Source organism: Macadamia integrifolia, chromosome 14 (assembly GCF_013358625.1).
Source record: "Macadamia integrifolia cultivar HAES 741 chromosome 14, SCU_Mint_v3, whole genome shotgun sequence".
In the NCBI taxonomy this organism is placed as follows: Eukaryota; Viridiplantae; Streptophyta; class Magnoliopsida; order Proteales; family Proteaceae; genus Macadamia; species Macadamia integrifolia.
In genome coordinates, this window is record NC_056570.1 from 17179488 (window position 1) to 17205817 (window position 26330).

Here is a 26330-nt window from a genome sequence, read left to right on the forward strand (position 1 = left end):
ATTCGTAAAATTTGGTAAAATTCTATTCGGCAGAATTATTCACGAATAATTTGGAGAATTTAATAACTAGGTTTGGTTCAAAAATAGGTAATTCAATTCGATTCAACTGTTTTAATCATGAGATCATTCATGATTTTGAAAATCAAAAACCAAATGATTTGATTCGATTTATTTAATATCGGTTTTGGTTCTGGTTCTAAATTAAACACCCCCCCAGTTAAGCATTATTTTCTATGAATTAGTGGGGCTGTGGGGATAATTTGGGCCCGGGGTTGCAAGGCCAACATACTATTCTACAGGTCCACCTGAGCCCACCAAAGGAGACATGGTCAAATCTTGTTCACTCACGAATCATGATAGTTACAATTTTGAATAACACCGGAGTCAGTGGCATAGCTTGGGTTGGGACATGGAACTCTCAACACAGGAGAGGAGACATTCTCAGAATAGTTTGCAGTGTACTAGTTCAAGCCCAGAAAATCAAAAGATCCTTTCAACAATTCAGATTCCTCTTTGTAGAATTTCGGCAGCCATGGCCCAACCTTTTTATTTTATTTTTTTTAAGGATGAGTATATTAAGAAGAAAAATGAGTACATCATAAAGAGGAAACAGGGACAGAGCAAAGACCCCTAGAGCCGCTAACAAACTCCACCTTCGACATGGCCATCAGCAGAGAAAGAAAGCATCACCTTAGGAGAATCTAAAGCTATGCCTGCCCAGGATATCAATTTCTACATAATCAGCAATCTGTCTTGGGAATGACACCGAGAATTCTGAGTTCCCAGATTTTGAAGCATTTTTTGCCAAAAAATCTGCAATTGGATTTGCTTCACAAAAGCAATGGGATATCTTCCAAGGGATTGATTCCAAGAAAGGGATAGCATCCAACCATCTTTGGAGGATAAACCACGGGATATGGTTCCTTTGGATTGCCAAAACAACCGCAGCCGAGTCAGATTCTATCCACATGCCCCTTGCACCCATCGCCTTAGCCATCATAATACCTTCCATGATTGCCTCAACCTCTGCTTCATAAGACTTCTTTATTCCCAAAAAAAATGATGAATGAGTCACACACTTGGCCATCATTATCTCAAACAATCCCTCCTGCTTCTGCCCTTCCTGGATTTCCCAAAGAGCTACCATCCACATTAACCTTTAGCCAGTTTGGTTGGGGCTTACACCAGTGAACTTCGAGGGGGTGAGCATGCTTGTGAGACCCCACTGTCAAACCCAGTTTACTGCAAAAAATAACATCAATTGGAGCTTTCACCTCCCCCTTCAGCTTCCCTATGCAAGGGCCAAGCTCCTGATGACTATATTCAAAAATTTGCATCGCAGCTCTGTACTCATTGTCATGCCGACGTCTGTTCCTTTCCCACCAAATGTTTGCTGTAATAATGGAAAAACCCACCATCCAGGGAGTTTTAAGGTTTATAACCCTAGCCTTTGCCTTTCACCATCGAACCAGGTTGTCAACTGACTGGTCTGCTGCCACTTAACCTCAAAGCACTCAACAAATGTTTTCCAAACTTTGGTCGCGAAAGGGCATGTGAGGAAGATATGATTAATACTTTCTTCAGCTTGGTTGCAGAGAGCGTACCTGGAAGCAAGATGGATCCCCTTATGCCTGATCTGCTCATCCGTTGGGAGTTTGCCATGAGCTAGACGCCATCCTAAGGTAGAGATCCTAGGAGGTAGGCCTTTCCGCCAAACCAGAGAGTACCAAGGGATCTTGCTAGCTGTCCTTCTGATACCCTCCTATGCCGAAGAGGTAGAGAAAGACCCCAGAGTCGACAATGACCAACAATAGGTATCCACTAAGTCACCTGAGGGGATTTTAATCCTCTTAAGTTTGTCAAATATTCTGATGAGCTCCACCAAGCTCACCTCACGGAACACCCATTCTCCACCACGAATAAAGTCACCCACCTTAGCATTAAATCTAAGAGCAGTCAAATCCATTATCTGAAGCTCCTCAAGCACTGACTTTGGCCCCCACCATTTGTCCTTCCAAAAATTTACAAGATTACCATTCCCGATAATCCATCTTTGATTCTCTTCCACAAAGCTCCAGACCTTTTTAACCCCCGATACAATGGAAGATGAAACGCCTTTTTTGAGGCTGCCATCATTTTTAATAAATCGAGCCTTAAGGAAAGAGTTGGCCACCGTCTTCTCATGCTTGATTCTCCATACTAGTTTGCATAGCATTGCTTTATTTGTGTCTTTGAGCCTCCTGATACCTAAGCCTCCTTCCTCTTTAGGCTTACAAAGGGCATCCCATTTTATTGTAATTTTTTTTGCAAATTCTATCCCACCCGTCCAGATAAAATTCCTCATCCACCGTTCTATTGTTGCTAACAGGGAAGTTGGCCACCAATAAATAGCAAAACTATGGTTAGGGATACCTGCAATGGCCGATCTAACCAATTCTGTTCTTCCTGCCAAAGACAATAGGTTGCCTTTCCAACCGGCTAGGCGCCCCTTCACCTTGTCCATCACTGGCAGAAGGGCCTCTTTTTTCACTCTTCCCTTAAATATTTCAACACCCAAGTATCGAGTCGGGAAGTTATAGATCTGAATTCCGAGGGTATCAACAATGATCTTCTTTCGATCTGGAGCAATCTTCCCAAGGAAGAGTTTGCTTTTCTTTAGGCTAATGCACTGGCCTAAAAATTCTTGGTATTTCATCAAGAAGTTTTTCAGGGTACGAACATACCTCAAGGAGGCGTTGGTGAATATGAAGATATCGTCCGCGAATAGGATATGCCCAGGAGTGGCAACGCCTCTTTGGCCATGGATTGCCTGGAGCTCCTTGCACTGAACCAGACTCGACAACCCTCTAGATAGAACTTCTTCGGCTATAATAAATAGCATGGGAGATATAGGATCACCTTGTCTTAGCCCCCGCTCCACCCCAAAGTAACCCTGAGGACCTCCGTTCACAAGAATAGATATTTTTGACAATATCAGAAGTTGATGCAGCCAATTGATCCAACTATTGGAGAAACCAAATTTACTCAAAACTTGAAAAATGAAAGACCAAAAAATAGTATCGTAAGCCTTCCTGATATCAATTTTCAGGCCAAGACCCCCACCTTTGGTCGCTGAGAACATTAAGTTTGCTAGCTCAGAGGCCACAGAGATATTATCATGAATCAACTTCCCCTTCTGAAATGCACCCTGCTCTTCTGAAATCAACCGAAGAAGGAGAGGTTCCAGTCGCATCGCCATAACTTTAGAAATAATTTTGCAAAAGAAATTGCCCATGCAGAGAGGGCGAAATCTATCCAGTGTGTTTGCTCCCTCCACCTTTGGAATAAGGACCAGGAAATTATTATTGACCCCGTGGGGCATGTATCCAGTGCTAAAGAATTGTCTCACCGCATTGCACACTTCCACTTCCACTAAAGACCAGCACTTGCAAAAAAAGGCACCAGAGAATCCATCAGGGCCCGGCGAGCTATCCGGGTCCAACTCCCACACTGCCCTCCTTATTTCTTCATTTCCAGGGAGGGAATCCAACCTATAACAGTCCATTTGGTTAAGGACTTTCGGGATATTATCCAGTAAATCTGCATGGGTCTCTATGGGAGCTTCTTTATGAAAGCGCTCAAAAAAATCGACAATATACTCTCCTATCTGATTTTGCCCTTCTACCATGGTACCGTCTGGCCTCTTGAGCACTCTGATTGTATTTTTGTTTCTTCTCATTTTGACAGAAAGGTGAAAATATTTGGAGTTTCGATCACCAACTTTCAGCCATCTAATTCTCACCTTTTTAGCCCATATTTTTTCATGATTTTCCAAGGCCTTCACCAAGCCGGTCTTCACATCAGCTTCCGAGGCAAACAAATAGTCGTTCATCCCTTCTCTCGCAATCTGGTCATGAATTTGGTTTAGGGCCGTCTTCGCGTCCTCAAGCTCTCTTTCAATGTGAGGGAAGGCTGATCTTGCCCAGGTCTTCAAAACCCCTTTCAGCCGCTTCAATTTGGAAGTGAGAACAACAATAGGGGGTCCCGCAATCCATTCAAACCAGGACGATGCCACCACATTATTAAATTCCTCGTGGTCCATCCAGAACTGATGGAACCGAAGTGGACAGTTTAAGGGGCACTGACTAGCAATTGCAGTCATCAAAATCGATCCATGATCTGAAGCTATTCTAGGCAAAACCACTTGAGAGGAGTCTTGGAAAATGGTCAACCATTGCTCATTGCAAAAGCTTCTGTCAAGCACTACAGACACATTACCAGTTTTTCGATTGTTGCTCCATGTAAATTTTCTCCCACTCGAAGGCAACTACGACATGAAGCAAGAGTCCACCATAGCACTGTACTCCGCAGCAGACCCCATGCTGAAGTTTCCTGGGCCCTTCTTTTCATGAGACTGAAGGGTAGCATTAAAGTCACCAACCATTGCCCACGGAGTGGGAGTGATAGGAATATCCGCAGCCAAGTCCAACCAAAGATCACTTCTCTCCGCCATAAAACTGCTAGCATGGATGAAGGAGACTTGCATTTGGGTGAGGTCCCAAGTCAGAGCAACCGTAATATGCTGAGAGGATTCTGAGATCACTACCGGACAACCCAGATTTCTTTTCCACATAATCCATAAATTTGAAATTCTCCCTATTCTATTGTTAAAAATAAATTTATTGAAAAAACCCAATTTATTAAAAAATAAGTTTGGAAAATCACTCACAGAGACCATTGGTTCGGCGATACAAAGAAGGTCTGGGTCCTTCTGCTTAACTAAATCTCTCAAGGTGCGCTTGCCGACCGCCTTCTTTATTCCTCTTATATTCCAAAAAAGAATCTTCATAAATTACTTCCTGGTACCAGCCTGGCGGTCAGACCTCAAGGCTTGCCCCGTCGCTGCATTAGCTTTTCCTTTTCGTCTAGCATCATCATCAGCTCTTGTGAGAGCTTGGTCAAGCTCTGTGACTTCCTGGTGGTGAATAATTATCCTTCTTGCGTCCAGACCAGACGGAGATATTTCTTTAATCACATGCTCAGAGCTGCCCCATTCCTACCCTCGGCCACTCCTTCCTCCTCTAGTCTGCTGTCGGCCTCCACGACCACCATTATATATCACTTTACTCTTGCGAGGGCGAAGAGTTCTAGCAATATGAAAACCTTCCGCCTCAGTCACTCCAAGGCCTGAAACGGACTCATCCTCTTTCATGTCTTTGCTGCCTTGCACAGATTCCAGCGACTCTTTTCCTGAAGAGTAATTTTCTGACTCTCCTGGGTCGGATTCAAACCCATATCCACACCCCAAAGGATTGTCCACCATGGTCGGTTCATGGGTATTCCTTTCTTGAGTGCATGGATTATGTAGACAGATTTCCAGGTTGTATTCATTCAAAACGTTCTCAAGAGAACCTTCTATATTTGACAGATCCTCCCCCATTGGAATATTATCTCTAAAGGGGGAAATATCCTTAGGGAGAGAGGATCTTTTATCTCCTTTCATATGAGGAGGATTGCGATGGATCTCGCCAGAAGCCATGTCGGCACCATCCTCTACCTCCACCACCTGCAAGTGTCCAGTAGAGTGGCGTTCAGCGTCATCCATGTTTGCATGAGTTCGGTTTTGATTCTTCTTGCCTCTGCACTACTCGGCAGCATGCCCCAACTTTCTGCAAATAGTGCATCTCCCTATACCATCTTCATACACAATCCGTTGTTTGAACTAGAAATAAACCTCCTTGCCCAGCTGTTTCCTTTCGACCTGGATTTCCTCCACTCTGGTGCCGCTCATCGTCACTTCCACCAGCACCCTAGCATAGCTCCCCATAATACCATGCAGTGTCCTACGATCCACCTCCTCTGGCCTTCCTGAGGCTTTGGCCATGGAGAAAAGAATTTTCTCATGCCAATACTCGATGGGAAGTTCTGGATATCGTATCCACACCAGCTTGGTCTGAATAGGGTCCTCATGAATACTAAACTCCGGCCGCCATAGTTGGAATCTAATGACTTGCCCTTTGACTTTGACGGGACCTCTTTTCCACATCGAGGCCATGTCTCCCTCAATTTCAAATCGGAAAAGAATGAATCCTTTTCCCAACGGCGCAAGGTTCACCTTACCCATCAAATTCCAGACATTTTTTGCATCAGTCCTCACTTCATCCATCGATACAAAGCGAAAATTAACCCGCCCAATCAAAGCATAAGAGAAAGATTGTAATTTCTCTTCGTACGCCTCCTGAGGAATAATGATCTTTGTAAAGGTTCCATCATGTATCGGATCAGGAAGATCATCTATGTTCGGCATAGTTTTCTTCGCTGCAGCTGCGTAAGATTGTTTGCTTCCTCCATTGATCACCTCCTCCATAGGGTGATTCTTTTCAGCTAATCCACTAGAGACGACGTTGTCAATTTCAGAGACTGACGGAGGCAAAGAGTAGTGCTCTGGTCTCCAAAAATCAGTAATCCTCCGTTGCTTCCCTCTATCGGATGGTCGATCGCAAATCTCCCCATCCTTCTCAGAGCTTCTCTCTCCTGTGTTCTCCATCATCCAAGGAAAGACCTATCAAGAGATCTTAACCATGGCCCAACCTGATCTTGCATCCATTGTGGATATTCACCCGTGGTAATAGGGTTTATATACCTAATATAAACACACAACGACCATGAGAATATATAGTTTAGCTGACTCTCTAGCAAAGAAGGTCTTGTCTCTAACGTGCATGATAACCTGATACATTTTCAATCAATGGATCTAAGATCATTGTTGAAAAGTTTTAGAACCTTAGCTGACAAATTTAAGGACATATGTACCCACCATCCAAACATGAAATCGGAAGCTTGGTGAGCAGCGGTGCCATCTTCTGGGCTATCGGAGTAAGGAACCATCCAAAAGTAATTCAGTGTAATCTCAATCTAGCCATTTTGAGTTGCCTGATACTTCTTGTATACATCTACCGCAATTGCATGAAAAAGGAGCAAGTGATGGGCTCTAGCACGTACCCGCAAACAGTGAAGGTCCATGTCTCATTCAAGGTCTTCCAATGCTTCACACGATCACCAAATTCTCTATAGCAAACTTCCACGAAGAAGTATCTAAAATCCTCTCTACATTGTATGTATATTATATAAGCAATATAGACTAAAATAAACAAAGAATGTCTATCAAAGATTTAGAAGGGCTGAAAAGTGGATCAACTCCCCACACATGAGGAGAGGACCTAGTTAGCAAACATGCATTTAAACTTCTATTTTTTTTAACCGTTTGAAACATTTTTTTCTTTTCGGTTTCCTAGAGAATTGGGAAAAAATGGTAAATGGGAAAAAAGGCAAATGGAAAGCGTTCTCGTTCTAAACACGTTTAAAATATGTTTCTATTTTTTTGGCGTTTTTTAAGACTTCAGACTTATTGAACATCATGGTTACTTAACTAATGATATCTCTCTTTTCTGAACTCCGATTGACCTGGTTTTTTTGCTAACATGAAGCTAACTCGAAGGCCTACATTTCTTATGATCACCTTCAACTAAAAGTCAATACATGGACATCAAAATTGAGCGACAAAGTGATACATCTGCTAAAAAGTATTTCTAAAGTGATGACTCCCAACTCTAAGTGAACATGCATCACTTTGAAAGCGGGGTAACAATGTTGACAACATAGAATAACATCATAGCCAAGCCTCATTGTTAAACAAGACTTTTTTTTTTTTTGTATGAATTTAGAATTGGTGTTAAATGAAAATCAATGATGTCTCAGAACTTATAATGAGTCAGAGAATATATAAATGCATTAGTGGGGGAATGGATTAATGGAATTTCCATTAATCGCTTCAGTTTGGGTCAAGACCAAAGGATTATTAGGACAATTTAACCATTAATTTTCACAAAAGATAGAAAAACTAGATGAACTTATTTAGAAAATTAAATGATTACATAGTGAAAGAGGGATGATTCCTAGAGAATGTTGAAGTTTCTGCATTTGATTCTTGCACACACAAAATTCCATGATCCTTTTGTATCTCTTACGGGACCCCTTTGCCATGTTTATGGGCTTTGTATTTATACTCTGCGCTTTCCTAAAAGCCCTATTTGTTTTACCAAGGACAGTGAAAAAGGTGGGTGGAAAACTTATATTTATTTCCCATAAATTACTATAAATGAGTATTTGGATAAGTGGAATAGAAAATTTATCCGATAAAGTCATTTAATACAATAATTTTTGTCTAGATTTGCTAATGTGACAGTTTACTTATCAACCCAATTCACTTCCAAAGTTCAACCAAAATTGGTAGGATTTCATGAAAATTTTGTTTTGTGCATATCTCTCTCCTCTTATTTTCTCTTTTCTTTGAGAATTCCACTTTACTTTCATTTCCTTTCTTTCCCATAGAAGTGGATACCACAAAAAATTACATATTCCATTATTTCATTTCCTTCACTTTTATTATTAACCCAACCCACAACATATGGGATCCACCCTTACAAGTTATCATCTATTTTTATCCGTCAAACAAATAGAGCTTTAATTAATTTTCTATTTATTCCAATTTAAAAAAAAAAGTCTACTAAACAGCCCCATTGTATGATCACTTACTAAATAACTACCTCTCTCTCTCTCTCTCTCTCTCTCTCTCTCTCTCTCTCTCTCTCTCTCTCTCTCTCTCTCTCTCTATATATATATATATATATATATATATGGAGAAGATTAGATTTGCCACCAACTTTCTTAGAGCTAGTAGTTCAACCAATGGCAAGACTTGAATAGGAGGGGCATAAAGAACTTTTCAAATAAGAGGAGGAGAGAGAAAGACACAGATCTAGGTACACCGGCAGCAAACCCAGCCTTTTATAAAAACCAAGTTAAAACTCCACACCTAGCATCAAACCGAGCCTTACCTAACACCACATCTTGAATAGCCTTGTGGCACACCCCTTTTCACTGCACCCCTTTGGGCCCTTCTGATGGCCATTCCCTCCCAGAGCAAAGGGTGCTAGTGTATCCTACCCCTATTGGTTCTTGAGAACTTTTTTCCATATTTTATTTTTGAGATCAAATTTACATTTACCTTACCGCATCAATAATTTAAAAAAAATTAAAAAAATAAAAGTAAGCAAAAGATACGTCAGACCGGCATAATCCAGTATGAAGTCTATAGATGAACCATGTGGGCACACATGAATTCAATGAAAGTATAATTTCAAACATAGTGATGATAAAAGATGATAGTCATAAGCATAATATCCAAGATAAATAACACAAGAGATCGGGTAGCTTAATTAAAATACCATGAGATTCTTAATACAAATCACCTAATATAGTAATAGTATTATTATAAATAGATAGAGTAGATACTAAGGATCCTCCATTTTTATTTTATTTTTTGCTAAAAGGTGATTTTGGATCCTTCATTTCTAAATTCAGCCTGACTTGAGGAAGTTCTTAAACCAATGTGCTGATTCCTTTGGGTATCTCTTCAGTCCGTTTTCAAAGTCCACATAATTGATACCAAAACGAACCGTGTAACCAGCATCCCACTCGAAGTTATCCAGAAAAGACCACATGAAGAAACCCTTCACATCCACCCCATTCCTACAAAATTAAAATTATTAGTAAATTTCTATAATAAAGTGAGTTTTCAGGGGAAAGGCCTTATAACGACAGGGTAGGCCCCACCAAACAAGAATAAGAAAACCCGAGTACACATGTGAACAGATGGAGAAGTATATAAACTCACTCCACGGCATTAAGAAGGAATTTGAGATGGTCTCGCAAGGCAACTTTTCTCAATTCATCTTTGAGAGATTGGTCCATTGGAATCTTGGCATCATCAGAAACTCCTGAGAAAATATATACAATTTTTAAATCAATAAATTACTTTATATATATAATTGAACACTCACCATATAATGTAATGAAATAAGGAAAGAAATACTTTGGGCTTCTTACCATTCTCGGCAACATAGATAACAGGATTGTTGTATTTTTCCTTTATGTAAATTAGAATGTCTCGCATTCCCTTTGGATACACATAAAGCCACTCTGAAGCAGTCTGCAAGTGCAAATCCCAATATCAATTACTTCATAATTAACTTATTCATAGATCCTAAAACTTTTAAAATGAGATAGCTCAAGTCACGGTTTCCTTAAATCCAAACGCACATTTTTGGTTTACAGCCAAATATTATTACAGAAATTTTTTTTTTCGTAGAAAATTATTTTTACAGAATTCAGATCAGCAAAAGGTGATAGAATTGCAAATTTAATTTGGGTCAGGTTTGGTATGATTTTATTTTACTTTTTAATTGATTTCATGAAATAGATTTTTAGTCAAGATATTGAAATTTTTTGGATGCATCAATCTGAAATATTTCAAGAATATGAAATTCATTTGGAAGGGTTGTGGCAGAGGCAGAGGCAGAGGCAGAGGTGGGGGTAGGGCTGGGAAAGAGGAGGTGGTCGTGGCGAGGAGATTATGAAGGTAGTGGTGGTATGGTGGGGAGTGGCAAGAAGGTTGTGAATGTGGTGGTGGTAAGGTGGGAGTGGTGGTGAGACCATCCAAAGATGAAGAGCCGTGGTGTTTTATTTTGAAAACAAAATTACTATTTTATCCATTAAATCAAACATGTATTCGTTAAAGAACAAGAGTGAAATCAAATTTAATTTTAAAACTAAAACAATTCCTACTCTATTTCAAATTTTATATTCCATGATTCTATTTTATTGAATTAAAACGAAAAAAAAAAATACACAATAGTGTTTCCAAAGTAAAAATCACCCCTCGAAATTTATATAAAAATCATACCAAATGAGAAAACAGTGTGGCTACTAATATTTTCATCCAGACTCAAAATTCTTGAAATCATGCAAGATGGATTGATAGATGTGTAGAGACGTTGTATAATCTTACCGGTATACCAATAGGTACATCATCCCTTGTACCTGTCGCAATGGATAATTCCAAAAAATTAAAAATTTAAATCAATTTAACAAAAATTTCCAGTCCAAACTCTAATTAAAAATAAATCAAGAGCTTGGTCAAAACGCTAATAGTTACAACTTACCTGTTTGATTGACACATGAATCAGTCGTATAGCATGGGTTGGGATCTGGAACTCTATCCTGAGCATAGGTTGCAGTATAGTAGTTTAACCCAAGAAAATCATATGATCCTCTCAACAAATCAGATTGCTCTTTATAGAATCTTGGCAACCTTGGCCCAACAAGATCAATCATCCATTTTGGATATTCACCTGTGGTAACTGGCTCCATAAACCTAAGACATACAAACAACTAGCATCAAAATATGTGGGATTTAATTTCTCACCATCAAAACATGATATCGGAATTCAGAAGCTCACCATCCAAACATGAAATCAGACGCTCGTGCAGCGGCGTCCTGATCAGCGGGGCTATCGGAGTACGGAACCATCCAAAAGTAATTCAGTGTAATCCCAATCTGGCCATTTTGAGTTGCCTTATACTTCTTCCTGTATACGTCTACTGCAGCTGCATGAGCTAGGAGCAAGTTATGGGCTACTGTATATGGATCCATCCCAGTATTATCAGTCTTTGATGGTGGGAAGGCTCCAGACACGTACCCATTTGTAGTGAAGGTCCATGGCTCATTCAAGGTCATCCAGTACTTCACACGATCACCAAATTCTCCATAGCAAACTTCCGCAAAGTCTCGAAAATCATCTCTGTATTGTATTCATATATTATATTCATTGTGTTTAGAAGGCTTAAAATAAGTAAGATGACCATCGAAATTAAGGGTGTCAATCGGTTCGGTTCCAATTATTTAGTTTCATTTCGATTCGATTCGAAATGATGGTAAAGTGGACCATAATCGAATCAAGAACTGAATCGATTCGATAATTAGATACTCAGATTGTCGGTATTAATACTCACATGATTTTAGTACTCAAGAAACCACCGTACTCTACTTCCAAAGCTTGAGGAACATCCCAGTGAAATAGAGTCACAAAAGGCTCGATACCTACAAATCAATTATAATAAACATTAAAACGATCACAGCATAGAAAGATAAACAAGAACATAAGATATTATAAACGGCAAGAGAGAGAGAGTGCACCATTGGCTAGAAGCTCGTTGATGACGTCATTGTAAAACTGAACCCCTTCCCTGTTCACTCCTCCACTTTTCTTTCCATCTACAAGCACCAGATATTTTCAACAAAGTAGACATAAAGAAATAATAAGATAGTCCTATATATGATAGTCCTTGGGTTGAGACAAGTAGAAAACCAGTTTTTAACTGACAATTAACTGAAAAAACTACAAATAAAGGAAAGAAACAATTTATCAAGTCAAAGATGTCATTAAGAGATATTAGAAAATTGGAGACAGAATCTTCTCCTAGACCATGACCATGACCTTTTAAATGGTGTGAAATTGTTAGGACTCCACACCTTTTGAATGGTGTGAAATTATTGTAGGAAGTCATGGTGAAGAGGTTCTCACCATTTAAAATCTAAACAAATAAAGAGTAAAACAATGGGTACTAAAAGATCAACAAGTGGAAAAATTAAATCTAGATTGTCCAGAAGGAGCAAATTCATTCTGCAGTCATCCAAAAGACATTAGATTTTTCAATCGATCAAACAAAAAATTTAATGGCAAATCTAATAACAGGGACTTGGTGCAAACACATTAGATTTTCCAATGGAGTGTAAATAATTTGAATTCTTATAAAATTTTAAAGCTTAAAAAATATTTTTTTGAAAATTTATGTTGCCTTCAAAACTAAATTTAACGTGAGATGGGCTATGGATCCACTAATACCCATTCAAAATTTTTGAATCCTTGTGGACATTGAATTATCAGTTAATGCAAACACATTGATATCAGACCTGGAAATATTCTGGTCCATGCGATTGAGAATCTGAAGGAAGTCATCCCCATATCCTTCATTGCAGCTATATCCTCCTATGGAACAAAAATAAGGACACCACCTCGAACAAGGGTAAGAGTAAGAATGCATGAAAAATGAAGTACATACTAAGAATAGTATTTCTAATTACATAGACCAGGCGGTATAGTTTTTACCTTATACCGGTGGTAAAAATCCACTGCCACGTCTCCATTGCTTTTATCCTTCATTTGATCTGTTGAGAGAGAGAGAGAGAGAGAGAGAGAGAGAGAGAGAGAGAGAGAGAGTAAATATTACAAAAAGCAAAAACGGGTTGAATAAAGAATTGTCTATGTGCCAAAATCCCAATTCGACTTCCTAGGTTTATAAGTTCTCGAGAACCATTCTCATAGGATCTCGATTCATGCATATGTAATCCACGTAAGGAAAAAGTCCTGTGATGAATATTATGTGTGGGACAAGAATCATATAAGAATCATTCTCGTACGATAATCTGATCCACACTCCATGTTTAGCTAGAGAAACTCCAATATGAGCATGGTTTCAAGTATGGATATTATATTGGTCGTATCGTATCAATACCAGTTGAGACCAATCCCTAATCCTTGATCGATCTGGATCAATTACTCGTGTCATTTCAATTACCCGTATCATTTCAGGATTTTTTTTCTGAAAAGCAAAGGGTAAAAATGACCAATTCACACCGATCCTTTTATCTTCTTTGATACTGATTCGGATTGAGACCGATACCATTACCAATATCAAGAACTAAATCCATGAGCATGGGGGTGGATCACCCATGGACACTCATACCAGCATGGTTCTAAGTATTGATATCAAATCAATCGTGTCGGTTTGGCATGTCTCTAATCTGAATATCTAGCGAATATTGTATTAGTTAAATGGTAGAATCAGGGGTAAAACGGTCAAAAATCTTTTTTTCTTAAGAAAATCAAGGTTATTTCTATCTAGTATGAGTGATTCAATATTGATCATTTTGATACTGCATCAGTTTTGAGATAGCCGATACCCATTTCGATACCGTGCACTAAAACCATGCATTGGAAAATAAAGTACAAATAGTAAAATGTAGAGAGAGAGAGAGAGAGACCAGGATGTGTGTGACAGTAATAATCCCAGTTACTTAAGCCTTTGCCACCCTCGAAAGGTGCACCTTCATACTGAGAAAACAAAGTATAAACAGCCTTGGTTAGACGCATGTAGGCTATACATAATTCTAAAACCAGTAGTAATTAAGGGTGATTGGATTATAACATTACTTGATATGCCGATGATGCTGTACCGAAATAGAAACCTGGTGGAAAACTGTTTCGGCTGAAAGAAAGCTCGGTCGGCAGAGTCCTAGGAGCTGGTTTAGTATCAACAGAAGGAAGACGGGCTCGAATAGAACAGCTCTTATGGTTTTGAAACAGAGAAGCTGGCCTTTGCCAAATTGCAAGCTTTGCACTCTCATGGCCTGAGAGGAATGGCTTAGGCAACAGAAGTTGGGATTGATGGGCAGCAAACTCAGACCTTGGCAACTGAAGCTTCAACATCTTTGATAGCAGGCTTAGAGAGAGAAAAAGATTGAAGGGTCCAAATGGGTCTGTGGCTCTAGTTTTGATTAGGCTTGTGCTCTCTTATATAGAAATAGAAGTGGGAATACATGAACTTTGTGTAAGATTTTCAATTAGGCTTGTTTGCGGCTCTAGTGTTGATTAGACTCGTCCGATATACTCTCTTAAAGATATAGAAATAGAAGTGAGAATACATGCACACAGTCTTCGGATGAAGTTGAACGAATGCACCATAGAGTTGTAGATTTTCATCTCTACCCGACGGCTTGTGTGGACTGTGGACCTTCTTAAAAAAAATAAAAAATAAAAAAATAATAGTATCGGCCATACAAAAAATCAGTAGCAAAAGAAATAGTAGCGGGACAAGAAGCCCACGAGCAGCTCACAGCTCATATTAGATCCCATTTCTAGCATTCACTTTGAGACAATAAGCCCACGAGCAGCACGAGAGTTGACAATGGACTCTCTCCATAATTACCATAGTACCATAATTTTGAGAAGGTGAGGGACGTAGAAGGATTGAACAATGACCTCCTTGAACTTATGCTAGAGCCCACTTATTTTGGAGTCCACATCCTCTATAGTGAGCAATGAGGTACAATGAGCATCGGACGGTTGAAAGTATTAGGTACACAATCCAAGGAACTCTCAGCCATCCGATACTCATACACCAGTGTAGCAACTTTACACAATTTTCACACCTTACTTTTTCCTACCACTAGTTGTAGGTAATTGACTACCGAGCCAAACAACATATGTAAATCCATATTTATATCATTTAAAGGCCGAGCATCATCTGAACCTAAACTCTATAGGATATTAATGTCTAAACACATTAATTATTTTATTTATGGATAAGAGAACACTAATGGATCATGTGGCTATTGAGTCAGCACTTAGGTCAATGGAGGAGCATATCCACTAGAGAACACACTGAGGGCATTATACAAAAACTTAACACAACCAATTACGGTTCTTTTTCCCTTTTTTTTTTTTCTTTTTTTTGTCTATTATAAAATTAATAAAAGATCAATGTGATATTTTTTCCACACCCAATTACATCTTCACCATGTTGGACTCTCTCTCTCTCTCCCCACCATGTGTGCCTTATATTGACAAAAATGTTACATGAGTCACAATTGGGCATAACCAAATGGACCTTTCATTGACAAAAATGTTTTCATATGCCGTGATTTGTAAGGCGTGGTAGATTCCTATGGATTTAGCATGGTATAAGGTTGCCAATGGTAATGATATCAATATGTAGCAGATTGATGCAAAATAAAAAATTCATTTTCTAATAAAAAAATAATCAGATTCGTATTAATTAATCATATAATTGCATCGATCATGTCCAATCCAATATTAATTTCTAAAATCAGGGAAATTCTCCCCACACTCGGGACAAGGGAGTCCCCTACTTTATTTTATCAAGTAATTAATATCCTAATGAACATAAAATGAGTACACAAATACAAAGATTTTTTTTTTTCTCACTCACTAAACTATTATGTTAACAATCATTATATTGTTAGAGTACAAAATAATCAAATACACACATAAATCTTTGAAAAAAAATATAGATATCATTTCAAAATTAAAATTTTAATTATAATTTCAGATTATAAATAATTACTAGAGAAACAATTTTTTAGTCATGGAATCACTATATTAATAAGAAATATAATGCAAAAATATTCCACTTAAAAATATTATTTATCAACTAAAATTTTAATTATAATTTCAGATTAAAAATACTTATCAGAGAAACATTTTTTTTAGTCACGAAATCTCTACATTGATAAGAAATATAATGCAAAAATATTCCACTTGCAAATATTGTTTATCAACTTAAATTTTAATTACAATTTCAGATTAAAAATACTTATTAGAGAAACAATTTTTATAGTCGCAAAATCATTATATTAATAAAAAAAACTATAATTAAAAAATATTCTACATAAAAATTGATTTTAATTATAATTTTCAGATTAAAAATACTTATTAGAGAGACAATTTGTTAGGAAATCACTATATCGATGAGCAAAAACACTAACCCCCACAAATTGTGAACAGATTTGGCTTCAAATATGGTCAGGTTTGGAATCACTGGTGCTAGAACTTTTCAATTTTAGTAACTTGCAGTTCTTTGATATCTTCCGTGCATTTTCAATTTGAATGACATTCTTTGATGTGATCTACTATTAAAAATGATAGTCTATTTATCATCTCAAATTGGGAAATACATGTGTAGAAATAAAAATCTAAATCGATGTAGAAAGGAATGGAACTCATGAACAAACAAAATCATATCATGAATATAAAGATTCACGTGATTCAATAAGATTGTATATTTCATAGGTAAAATGAGATCCTGCTTCACTATCAATGAAGAAAATATTATAGTCACTCGTCCTCACACTTCTAATATTACTTATAGAGAAAGAACCCTTACAACCAAGGATTAAAGTATCAGCATCGGTCGCCGTATCGATCGACCAAAATTAAGATACTTATCGGAGGGTATCGTATCGTATCGGAGATACGGTAAGATACATAAAAGATACGCACATAAATGGATATGAAACACCTTGTTAAACACTTTTGCACAAAAAATTTGTTGAAAAAGCTATTGATAATATGTATTATGCATAAACACTAAATTAAAGGTATCGCACTAAGAATTCAAGGTTTGCAGTTGTCCCATAAATGTAAAATCCTTGTTCCCAACCTTGATTTTCACTTTAGTTAGAGAGAAATATGACTGGCAGCAACTTTGGAACAAAAACCTCTCAAAAAATCGTGTTTTCTGAAAAAATACCCATCTTGACCATTATATGACCATAGCGCATTGTATCGGTACTCACCGATACGTACCAATACTCATCGATATGTACTGATCGATACATATCGATACTCACCGATACGTATTGATACTCATTAATACGTACCGATCAATACATACAAATGCTCACCGATACATATCGAAACGTATATTTCACCTCGATTTTATATTTTCCATAGAGTATCAGTATGTATCGATAGTGTATTGGTGCATATCGGTATGTATCGTAGGATATATATCGATACGAAAAGATTTTAAAAATTACATGTATCGTATCGGTGTGTATCGTATCGGTTGGATAAATTTAAGATACGTATCGGAGAGTATCATATCGGTATCGGAGATACTTTAAACCATGCGTACAACAAATATTTACTGAATCCAATGGAAACAATTTACTGAAATACCAATATAGTCCCTAAAAAATTTTCTATAGGAAAGCCCGAACCAGCACATGGACCCCCCTAATTCATCATGGCCATTGTCAATAATGACAATAACGCGCAAGTGGAAGATTTATCAATGCCTTTAGACCTTCGATCTCTTAACAATCTTTCAGAATCAACACACTTTTACAAGGAATAAAATACAAGACATCATACCTCCAACAATATTTTCAAGTCCACTTGACTAAAGCACCCACTCATTTACCCAGTTCTAGATTGAGCTCGAGCGGCAGTCAGCAAAGAATGGCTTGGTTGCGGAGATGAGAGTGACTGAAGAAGGTTAGATTTAGCTTCTCATCCGATTGCATTTAAAAGAAAAGATTATTCAACCGTGGATATCCATTTTGGGAATCCCTGTAACTGTTAGCAGAGGGAGAATTCTAATACGGAAAAAAACTGAATGGGGTGAAGTAGAGTTGATTCAAGCAGAGGTTATCGCTAGATCTAATTCCAATTTTTTAAACCAATGGTGTGGAACTCTACTGAACTTAGAACACTGACTTCACACTGCTCAGTAGTCTCTGTATCTCTAGATCCAACATGTGGCTCTTACAAACACTACAACAAAATACACTTGTAGCTATAGATATTTAAATGCGGTTGCAAAATCCGCAACCATAAATGTCCTATAACTGCGGTTTTTCTGTGTGTAGTAATAGGAGCTACCTATTGCGATGATATTTGAAAACCACTATAACAGAGGACCCTATAACTGTGGAAATAAAATCGCAGCTATAAATCACAGTAATATAGTATACTTGTTACTGCGGAATTTAAAACCGCAGTAACAAACTTCTTGTAACTACGGAAACAAATTGCAATAAAAAAATTGCAATAACAGAAAATCTTGTAACTGCGAAAATAAAACCGCAATTAAAAAAAAATAGTAATATGTGCTACTTCTTGCTACAGTAGTTAAGACCGCAGTAAAAAAAAATCTTTGTATTGCAAAAAGGAAACTGTAGTTAAAAAAGCGCAGTAACAGAAATCTTGTAACTACGGAAACGAATCGCAATAAAAAATCACAGTAACAGAAAATCTTATATCTACGGAAATAAATCCGTAGTTAGAAAAAACGCAGTAATATGTGCTACTTATTGCTGCAGTAGTTAAGATCGAAGTAAAAAAAAAATCTTTGTTACTACGAAACAAAACTACAGTTAAAAAGCGCAACAACAAAAACCTTGTAACTACGGAAACGAATTGCAATAAAATATCGTAGTAACAGAAAATCTTGTAACTACGGAAATAAAATAGTAATTAGAAAAAATATAGTAATATGTGCTACTTATTGCTGCAGTAGTTAAGATCGTAGTAAAAAAAAATCTTTGTTACTAAGGAAACAAAACTGCAGTTAAAAAGTGTAGTAATAGAAACCTTGTAACTATGGAAACAAATCGCAATAAAAAATTGAAGTAATAGAAAATCTTATAACTACAGAAATAAAACCACAGTTAGAAAAAACGTAATAATATTTGCTACTTATTGCTGCAGTAATTAAGATTATAGTAAAAAAAATCTTTGTTACTGTGAAAACGAAACTACAGTTAAAAAGCGTAGTAACAGAATTCTTATAACTACGGAAACGAATCGCAATAAAAAATCACAGTAACAGAAAATCTTGTAACTACTGAAATAAAATCGTAGTTAGAAAAAATGTAGTAATATGTGCCACTTATTGCTGCAGTAGTTAAGATCGTAGTAAAAAAAATCTTTGTTACTGCAGAAACAAAATTGCAGTTAAAAAGCGTAATAACAGAAACCTTGTACTACGGAAACAAATTGCAATAAAAAATCGCAGCAACAGAAAATCTTGTAATTACAGAAATAAAACCACAGTTAGAAAAACGCAATAATATGTGCTACTTATTGCTACAGTAGTTAAGACAACAGGAAAAAAAAATCTTTGTTATTATGGAAACAAAACTGCCGTTAAAAACCCAGTAATAGAAACCTTGAGTCATTGCTGACTACTTGGCTAGAGATGCGGCGAAGACAGGGATATCAGCCACAAATATTGTTTTCCCTGTCCACATAAAGGATCTTATCAGAAGAGATGCTGAGGGCAGGCCAAACTATAGATTTGATTAGTGCGCTTCTCTTTCCCCTGCTGATGGCAATGCCTAAGGTGGGGGTCAGGGAACCGATTTTACTTTTTGCTTCAACCGAGTCATTGGAACCCGATTGAAAAGTTTAACGGTTTAGATTTAAGATTTTTATTTTTCACGGTCCTCTCACAATTTTACATTCTTAACATTCAAGGATATTTAGGGTTCTCAGAATGAAATATTTTCACATGGAAATTTGTTTGACCTGATATCAGTTACATCAAATCTCGCTTGAAAAATTAAGTGATTTAAACTTAAGATTTTCAATTATTAGTGGTTTGATGCATTTGTTGAACGTTAGTTATGGAACGATTTAGAGGTTAAGGGTCCAGGGTCTCATTTCTAGGGTTTAGACAGTCGTTTATAATTCTGATTACTCACCATTTTTAAAGTACATTACCTGTAAATAAACTTATAACGACAAGATTATGTTCCCAATTTTAATTTTAATAGTGTACATGTTTTTTTAAGATTTCTCAATTTTTTTTTTTTTTTGAAAATTTAAGTTAATATAAATAATATATATTAGGGGTGTCAACAGGTCGGTCTGGATCGGTTTCAGTCTAGTTTGAGTTGGTTTCGGTGTGGGAATGCTGAAATCGAAATCAAACCAATAAGGAAATTCTGATTTTGGTGCGGCTTGGTTTCGATTTGTCTTCGGATTCTTATATCGATTTGTAATCGGGTTGGTTTCCTTTTTTTAATCCAGTTTGGATTCGAATTTCCTTACAAATGTTACAAAATTATGCAAATTTTGATTTTTTTAATGAATTTTGGACTGTTTTCATTTTCTAACCAAATTAGTCTGACAAAAGCTTATTTGAATTGGCCATTTGACACCCCTAAATTCCACTCTCCAATTTGGTTTTGTTGTCACTCATTCTTGGACCAAAACCACACCAGCCCGATAGAAACTGAGTTGAATTGGACGTTTGACACTCCTAAGCTCCCCTCCCCAATTTGGTTTTGTTGTCACTCATTCTTAAACCAAAACCAAACCAACCCAATAGAAACTGAGTTGAATTGGACGTTTGACATCCCTAAAATTGAGTTCTAAAAAACCTAATGGAATAGAAAAATGAGATTCTAAAACATGGGATTCGGTCAATTAAGTTTAATACCTATCTGAATTGGCTTGGATCAGACCATATCGGATGGAGTTTCATTAGATCAGATGCATCATATGATTGACATTTTGTTAATCTCTAACAATATGTCCAATGGAACGTATAGCAAAAAAAAAAATCAATCAAGGTTAATCCAACCATTGCAGAAGCCATGGTCAACCCAACCCAACCCTGATAGGGTCAATTAGGGCTAGTTTGGGTTAGTATGAACCCGGCAAGATTGGGCCTAAACCTGAACTTGATTGGGTTGCGTTAGGGTTTTAAGAAACACGTCCCAACTCCGTCTCTTTCACCAGTACTATAAAGTTAGATAATTTAAGAATCTTACCAAAAAAAAAAAAAAAAAAAGCAGACAATTTAAGAATATAATTTAATTTAATAATATAATGGATTCGTGGGAAGATTTTACACATTCCCGCTCTCCATTTCCCAGTCCCACACAAACTCCTCCCATCTTCTCTCACTCTCCTTTTGCAAGCTTTTTGAAATTTTCTCAATCTTTATTCCTTAACCCTAACCAAGAGGAGGAGGCAAGAGGGAGATTTGAAGACTCAATAGAGAAGAACTCTCGCTGGGTAGGAGAGAGAGGCGGTTTTTGTTTTGGGAGAGAAGAAAAAGTAGAGAAAAAAAGGGTTTTCTGGTTTTGGGAGAGAAGAAAATGCAGAGAGGTCACTGGTTTAGAGAGTGGCTTCACAAAGAGGAATCCTAGAACAGGTAAGAATTTACACCTATTCTTCCTTTTGCTGCTAATAATGCAATGCAAACACAATCTTTTTCAATTTCTTTTTTTCCCTCTCTATAGTATGATGTTTGAATCCTAATATAGGCTGTAGATCTTGCTCTGCGATCAACTTTCAGTCATGCTCTGTGATATATTTCAGCTCCAAACAAGATATGCTGCTATGCTGATTCTTTCCTCTCTGTTTTGCTTTCTTTATTATTTACGTTTGTCTCTTTATTAATTCTCTAATGATGCTACCCCATCCCTAATGTTAAGAACATCCGATTGTCTTCTTTGTTGAATCCCAATATTTCTTGATGTTCTTCAGTAAGCCTAATGATGCATGTCTTTTTTTTTTTTTTTTTTTTTTTTTTAAAGTATGATGGATCTTGTATTCTTCCTTTCCCATTTAACTCCCTAGATTCATTCTCATCGTTACTTGATGCAGCCTTGTCCTTTTATTATGTGCTAAATAGTTCATGATTAGAATTACAATGGTTTCTTGTATGGTCTCTACAAGTTTCTAGCTTAGGACTATTATTAAGCCAATAAGAACACATATTCCATGGTTATGTTTCAGCTTGCATCGGATCTTTTCACTTGGGAATCAAGGCTACCGAATGGGATTTATTTCCATTAGTTCTGCTTTGGCCAGCAAGGTGGTCATCTAAGAAGAGCCGCCATTGATTGGGTATTATCTTAACCTTGGGCAGCAAGTTGATGTGTTGACAAAGAGGATCGATTGGTAGTCTATAGAGTTGATTTTGGTTTCCTTTCTTGTTAACAGTGTTTGGAAGTCTTTGTTTCCTATTTACTTTATTTCCTTTGAGCTTTAATCTTCTTGTATAAGGGAGAAATCCGCTAGAGGCTTTCTTTCTTATCATCAGTCTTTGAAGACCAACATCAAGCCCCATCGGTTGCCATTACTTCTGAGATTTCCAGACCAAATCCAAGACTTGCGGTTCAGGTTTTCCTCTAGAAACTGAGGCAACTTCAAGTGAACAGAGCTCAGCCCAACACCATCACTGAGGCTTGGTCTCGATTTGTCTTTGGTTTCTTATATAACAAGGGTAACACTAAAAAACCTGTGTATCATAACTACATAAAGGTAACAACACTAATCTTCAGAGAGAATGTTACATAGATAATAACAGGGACAACCAAGATTTTATGTGATGGAAAGTAGCTGTACTGATAACACTCATATGACTTCAAATAGGATACCACATCAATTCAACCCTGCAGAATCAACTACATTAACAATAGTTTATGCAAATAGAGTATTGAGCATGTCCTTCTAGCTCTCTCAAAAGGGGGAACCTTGACTTAAAAAAATTTATATGCTAGAAACTCATCAATAACAATGCAAGGAGACGCCTGTGCCACAAAGTTTTAGCTAACAACATTGTAACCACAACCACAACAGTATGTTATTTTACTGTACATGACAAACACCCAGTTATAGGAGATGTTACATATTATGGGATATTGGTGGATATTATTGAACTGAATTATTATGAAAAATTCAAAGTTAAGTTGTTCAAGTGTGATCGGGCTGATTGATGTATGAAATTTACCGACTGACCAGAGAATTATTGTACAATGAAATAATAAAGGACAACACATTGGATGGGAGGGAGGCTTATTAGGTCAGTTTCTTGGAATTATAGCAAAAAATGGAGCATTTTGCGCTTTAAATTTCAATGACTGGAGAAAAATGCCAATAAATTTTAAAGAGTGCATGCTAGAGGTTGTGCAGGTATTTAAATATTAGAGTTTTGTTTTGTTTTGTTTTTTTTTAATTATTTCTAATAAAATTTATTTTTATATTATAAGGACCTACAACGATTATGAATGTTAATATCTATGCAGACTAAGTTTGACTTTGAGGGAAAAGATCATTCAAAATGGATTTTTAACTCAGTCAGTTCAAAGTGGAGAAATTACAAAAGTGATTTAAAGACAGTTAATTTTGATAATAACAAGGCTCACATGGAGCTATTGAGGAATGTACTAGAAACTGTGAATGTTGATCAATGAGCTAATCTTGTGCAATTTTGATATTCAGAAGAAGGAAAGGGAATACTTTAAATATGTTGTAGTTTTGTGTGAATGCGTTTTTTCTTTTATATATGAGCATTATTATATTTTATTGATAAAAAAAATCTTAGTAAAATTGTAACACTGAAATAATGTGAGTGGTATGCTTGTAATAATCTTTTGACTACGTCATGTGTATGTTTATAGAAATGTAGCACTAAAATAAGGAGAATCGAAAGAATCAAGGTGTACCCCATACTGCGTGTCAAAAAAGTTTTACAAGAATTCATGATGAGAAGGTAATTATTGACAAGATTAAAATAAAAAAATAAAATGTTTCTGTTATTCATTTCTATTTTGGTATGAAGTTTCTAATTATGACATTTTTAATGTGATAATAGCATAAAGAAATTGGAGTGGAACTAGACCGTGTAGACTTATATATAATTACTCATAAATATAGAGACGGGGATCCTATTGATGACATTGCACCAGCTATGATTGTATGTATTATTTATATTTTTTTAATTAAAATAATATTTTAATATTATCTTTTAAATATAATCACACTTATTTGAAATAACATACTTGTATGTGAATTGCAGAATAAAATTAAGAGAAAAAAAAAAAACCAGAACCCAATACCTCCCAAAACACGAGTGAGAATATCACTTAAGATAATGACTTTATTTTCAAGTGAAGAAAAAAGATAAACGTGGACGTGTTTTTGAGTTAGGATTACGTCCTACAACTTCTTCAGCTTCTTGTCTCCTTGGAGAAATTAGGACAAGTTCTGAATATGATAAAAATGTGATTTCACTGAAAAATAAGGTTGATACAATGGAAACCTTAATTAAAAAGCTTGTGTCAACCATTCAAGATTTACGTCCTGAGTTTGACATGGAAGATTGTACACTCCCTCATTCACAGTCGATGGAACAGATAATATAAATATTTGAATTTACATACAAAAAAATAATTATAATTTAATGATTTTTATTTTTAACATTTTTTTTCTTAATCCATTGTTATTTATAAGTGTGTGATATGTACTCGGCACTTCTAATGGTCAAAATAAGTTACCACAACAAGGTAAAAGGATATACTATTAATGATTTTGTTATGAGTATTTATGATTTGATCATAAAATAATTATTTTTTTATTATAGAAAATAACTCAGAAACTCAAATATAAAGCTTGGGAGGGTTGGACCTGAACAAGGAGCACTTAAAAATTAGTGGAGTTTGATAGTTTTTTTTTTTTTTTTTTTATCGTACAATTTGAATTTTTGGAGTATGATGGAGTTTAATTTTTTAGATAAGATTTTGGAATTAGTTATTGTGGATACAATTGATTGGGATGATGTTCATGAATTTATCCATTTTTATTTATTATTTAAGTGATTTGGATGATAAGCAGGATTTATGCATTTATGTATAATTTATATATATATATAAATTATTACAGATTGTGTTTTGAATGGATTATACAGGTTCAAGAAATAGGTATATTTATATAACATATATAAATATTTATATAAAATATATATTATATATTGTCACCACTAAAAAAATCTCGTATTTATGTCTTCATAATAAATATTCGTAATTAAAATTCATAGTTATAAATTATTTTACACAAAATATTCATCATTACAAAAGCGTAGCTATAAATTGAGGTGAAAATTTATGCATCAAAATTCCGTAGTTATATATTTTATTGCACAAAATATTCCAGCACTATGAAGTCATAGTTATAAATTTTGGAGCACAAAATTCTACAGCTAAAATTCTTAGTTATAGATTTTGCTGCGTAAAAAATATGCCATTAGAAAAATGTATTTTGAGGCTTCAAAGTTTGCATCTAAAATCCGCAGCTAAAGATTTACTGTGGAAAAATAGCACAATTAGAAATACGTAGCAATAGATTTATTTTGGAAACATTTGTAGCTAAAATCCACAGGTATAGATTTACTATGGAAAAAATATGCAGTTACAAATCCACAGCAATAGATTTACTGCGGAAACATTTGCCTCTAAAATTCGCAACTATAAGTTTACTATGGAAAAAAAAATGCAGTTAGTAATTTGTACCTATAGATTTACTGTGAAAAAAATTTGCAGTTAGAAATCCGCAACAATAGATTTGCTACGAAAACAATCGCAGTTAAATATCCACAGCTATAGAGTACCTTGTCCCTGCGGTGTGAAATCCGTAGCTACAGACTTAGCGACGGCACTTCAAGCTATGGATAGAAAACCGCAGGTAATCTGTAGCAATAGGTTATTGCTGCAGATTTTTAGATCTTTTACTGCGGAAAAAGTCACAGTTATAGGCCTCCTTTGTTGTAGTGAAAGTCTAATCCTTTTGAGAATGAAAGGCTAAAAGAAACCTCAAATTTGTTACATTGTGATCATACATACATATATACATAAGATATTGTCTTGAAAATCAACGGTTCAAATAAATATTAAAAAAAAATCATATAAACTGTCATACCTTATACGTCATCATTCATCACTATGGAACACTTTTTTTTTATTTCTTTTTGTTAGGAAAAAGTTCATTCATTCAAATCATCCAAAGACGACA

The 26330-nt window shown here is 36.2% G+C and overlaps 4 protein-coding genes and 1 long non-coding RNA gene across 5 annotated transcripts; 1 reads left to right on the top strand and 4 right to left on the bottom strand.

Annotated features, from left to right (window-relative positions):
* Positions 1 to 1094: 1094 nt before the first annotated feature.
* LOC122060672 lies at positions 1095 to 2881 on the bottom strand. The gene is made up of 2 exons (XM_042623789.1): positions 1831 to 2881; positions 1095 to 1393 (listed from the first exon to the last, which is right to left on the bottom strand). Exons 1-2 carry the CDS (start codon positions 2879 to 2881, stop codon positions 1095 to 1097), a joined length of 1350 nt encoding a protein of 449 aa, XP_042479723.1.
* A 92-nt stretch (positions 2882 to 2973) lies between these two features.
* Positions 2974 to 4492, bottom strand: LOC122060674. Its single transcript, XM_042623790.1, has 3 exons — positions 4344 to 4492; positions 3103 to 4232; positions 2974 to 3002 (listed from the first exon to the last, which is right to left on the bottom strand). Exons 1-3 carry the CDS (start codon positions 4490 to 4492, stop codon positions 2974 to 2976), a joined length of 1308 nt encoding a protein of 435 aa, XP_042479724.1.
* Positions 4493 to 5701: 1209 nt separating this feature from the next.
* LOC122060675 lies at positions 5702 to 6526 on the bottom strand. The gene has a single exon (XM_042623791.1). It carries the CDS (start codon positions 6524 to 6526, stop codon positions 5702 to 5704), a length of 825 nt encoding a protein of 274 aa, XP_042479725.1.
* A 2607-nt stretch (positions 6527 to 9133) lies between these two features.
* Positions 9134 to 14553, bottom strand: LOC122061415 (beta-glucosidase 12-like). The gene is made up of 12 exons (XM_042624663.1): positions 14154 to 14553; positions 13985 to 14054; positions 13050 to 13108; positions 12854 to 12929; positions 12077 to 12154; positions 11893 to 11980; positions 11340 to 11681; positions 11043 to 11254; positions 10889 to 10920; positions 9928 to 10030; positions 9716 to 9818; positions 9134 to 9570 (listed from the first exon to the last, which is right to left on the bottom strand). Exons 1-12 carry the CDS (start codon positions 14427 to 14429, stop codon positions 9399 to 9401), a joined length of 1611 nt encoding a protein of 536 aa, XP_042480597.1. The 5' UTR covers positions 14430 to 14553; the 3' UTR covers positions 9134 to 9398.
* A 6840-nt stretch (positions 14554 to 21393) lies between these two features.
* LOC122061418 lies at positions 21394 to 22598 on the top strand. Its single transcript, XR_006134642.1, has 2 exons — positions 21394 to 21690; positions 22278 to 22598. It is a non-coding gene; the product is annotated as an uncharacterized LOC122061418 (long non-coding RNA).
* Positions 22599 to 26330: the final 3732 nt, after the last annotated feature.

Bases quoted from the DNA above. Each gene is read 5' to 3' on its own strand.
- LOC122060672 (XM_042623789.1), bottom strand. From the start codon at position 2,881: ATGCTATTTATTATAGCCGAAGAAGTTCTATCTAGAGGGTTGTCGAGT. The intron at 1,394-1,830 runs GTGACTTAGTGG...CCATTATTACAG, and splicing joins GAGGATTAAAATCCCCTCAG to CAAACATTTGGTGGGAAAGG.
- LOC122060674 (XM_042623790.1), bottom strand. From the start codon at position 4,492: ATGGCGGAGAGAAGTGATCTTTGGTTGGACTTGGCTGCGGATATTCCT. The intron at 4,233-4,343 runs GTACAGTGCTAT...AGTGCTTGACAG, and splicing joins AGCATGGGGTCTGCTGCGGA to AAGCTTTTGCAATGAGCAAT. The intron at 3,003-3,102 runs GTGGGGGTCTTG...TTTCTCCAATAG, and splicing joins AATGTTCTCAGCGACCAAAG to TTGGATCAATTGGCTGCATC.
- LOC122060675 (XM_042623791.1), bottom strand. From the start codon at position 6,526: ATGGAGAACACAGGAGAGAGAAGCTCTGAGAAGGATGGGGAGATTTGC.
- LOC122061415 (XM_042624663.1), bottom strand. From the start codon at position 14,429: ATGTTGAAGCTTCAGTTGCCAAGGTCTGAGTTTGCTGCCCATCAATCC. The intron at 11,981-12,076 runs GTGCACTCTCTC...ATTGATTTGTAG, and splicing joins CAACGAGCTTCTAGCCAATG to GTATCGAGCCTTTTGTGACT. The intron at 10,921-11,042 runs GTAAGTTGTAAC...CCATTGCGACAG, and splicing joins TTCATGTGTCAATCAAACAG to GTACAAGGGATGATGTACCT.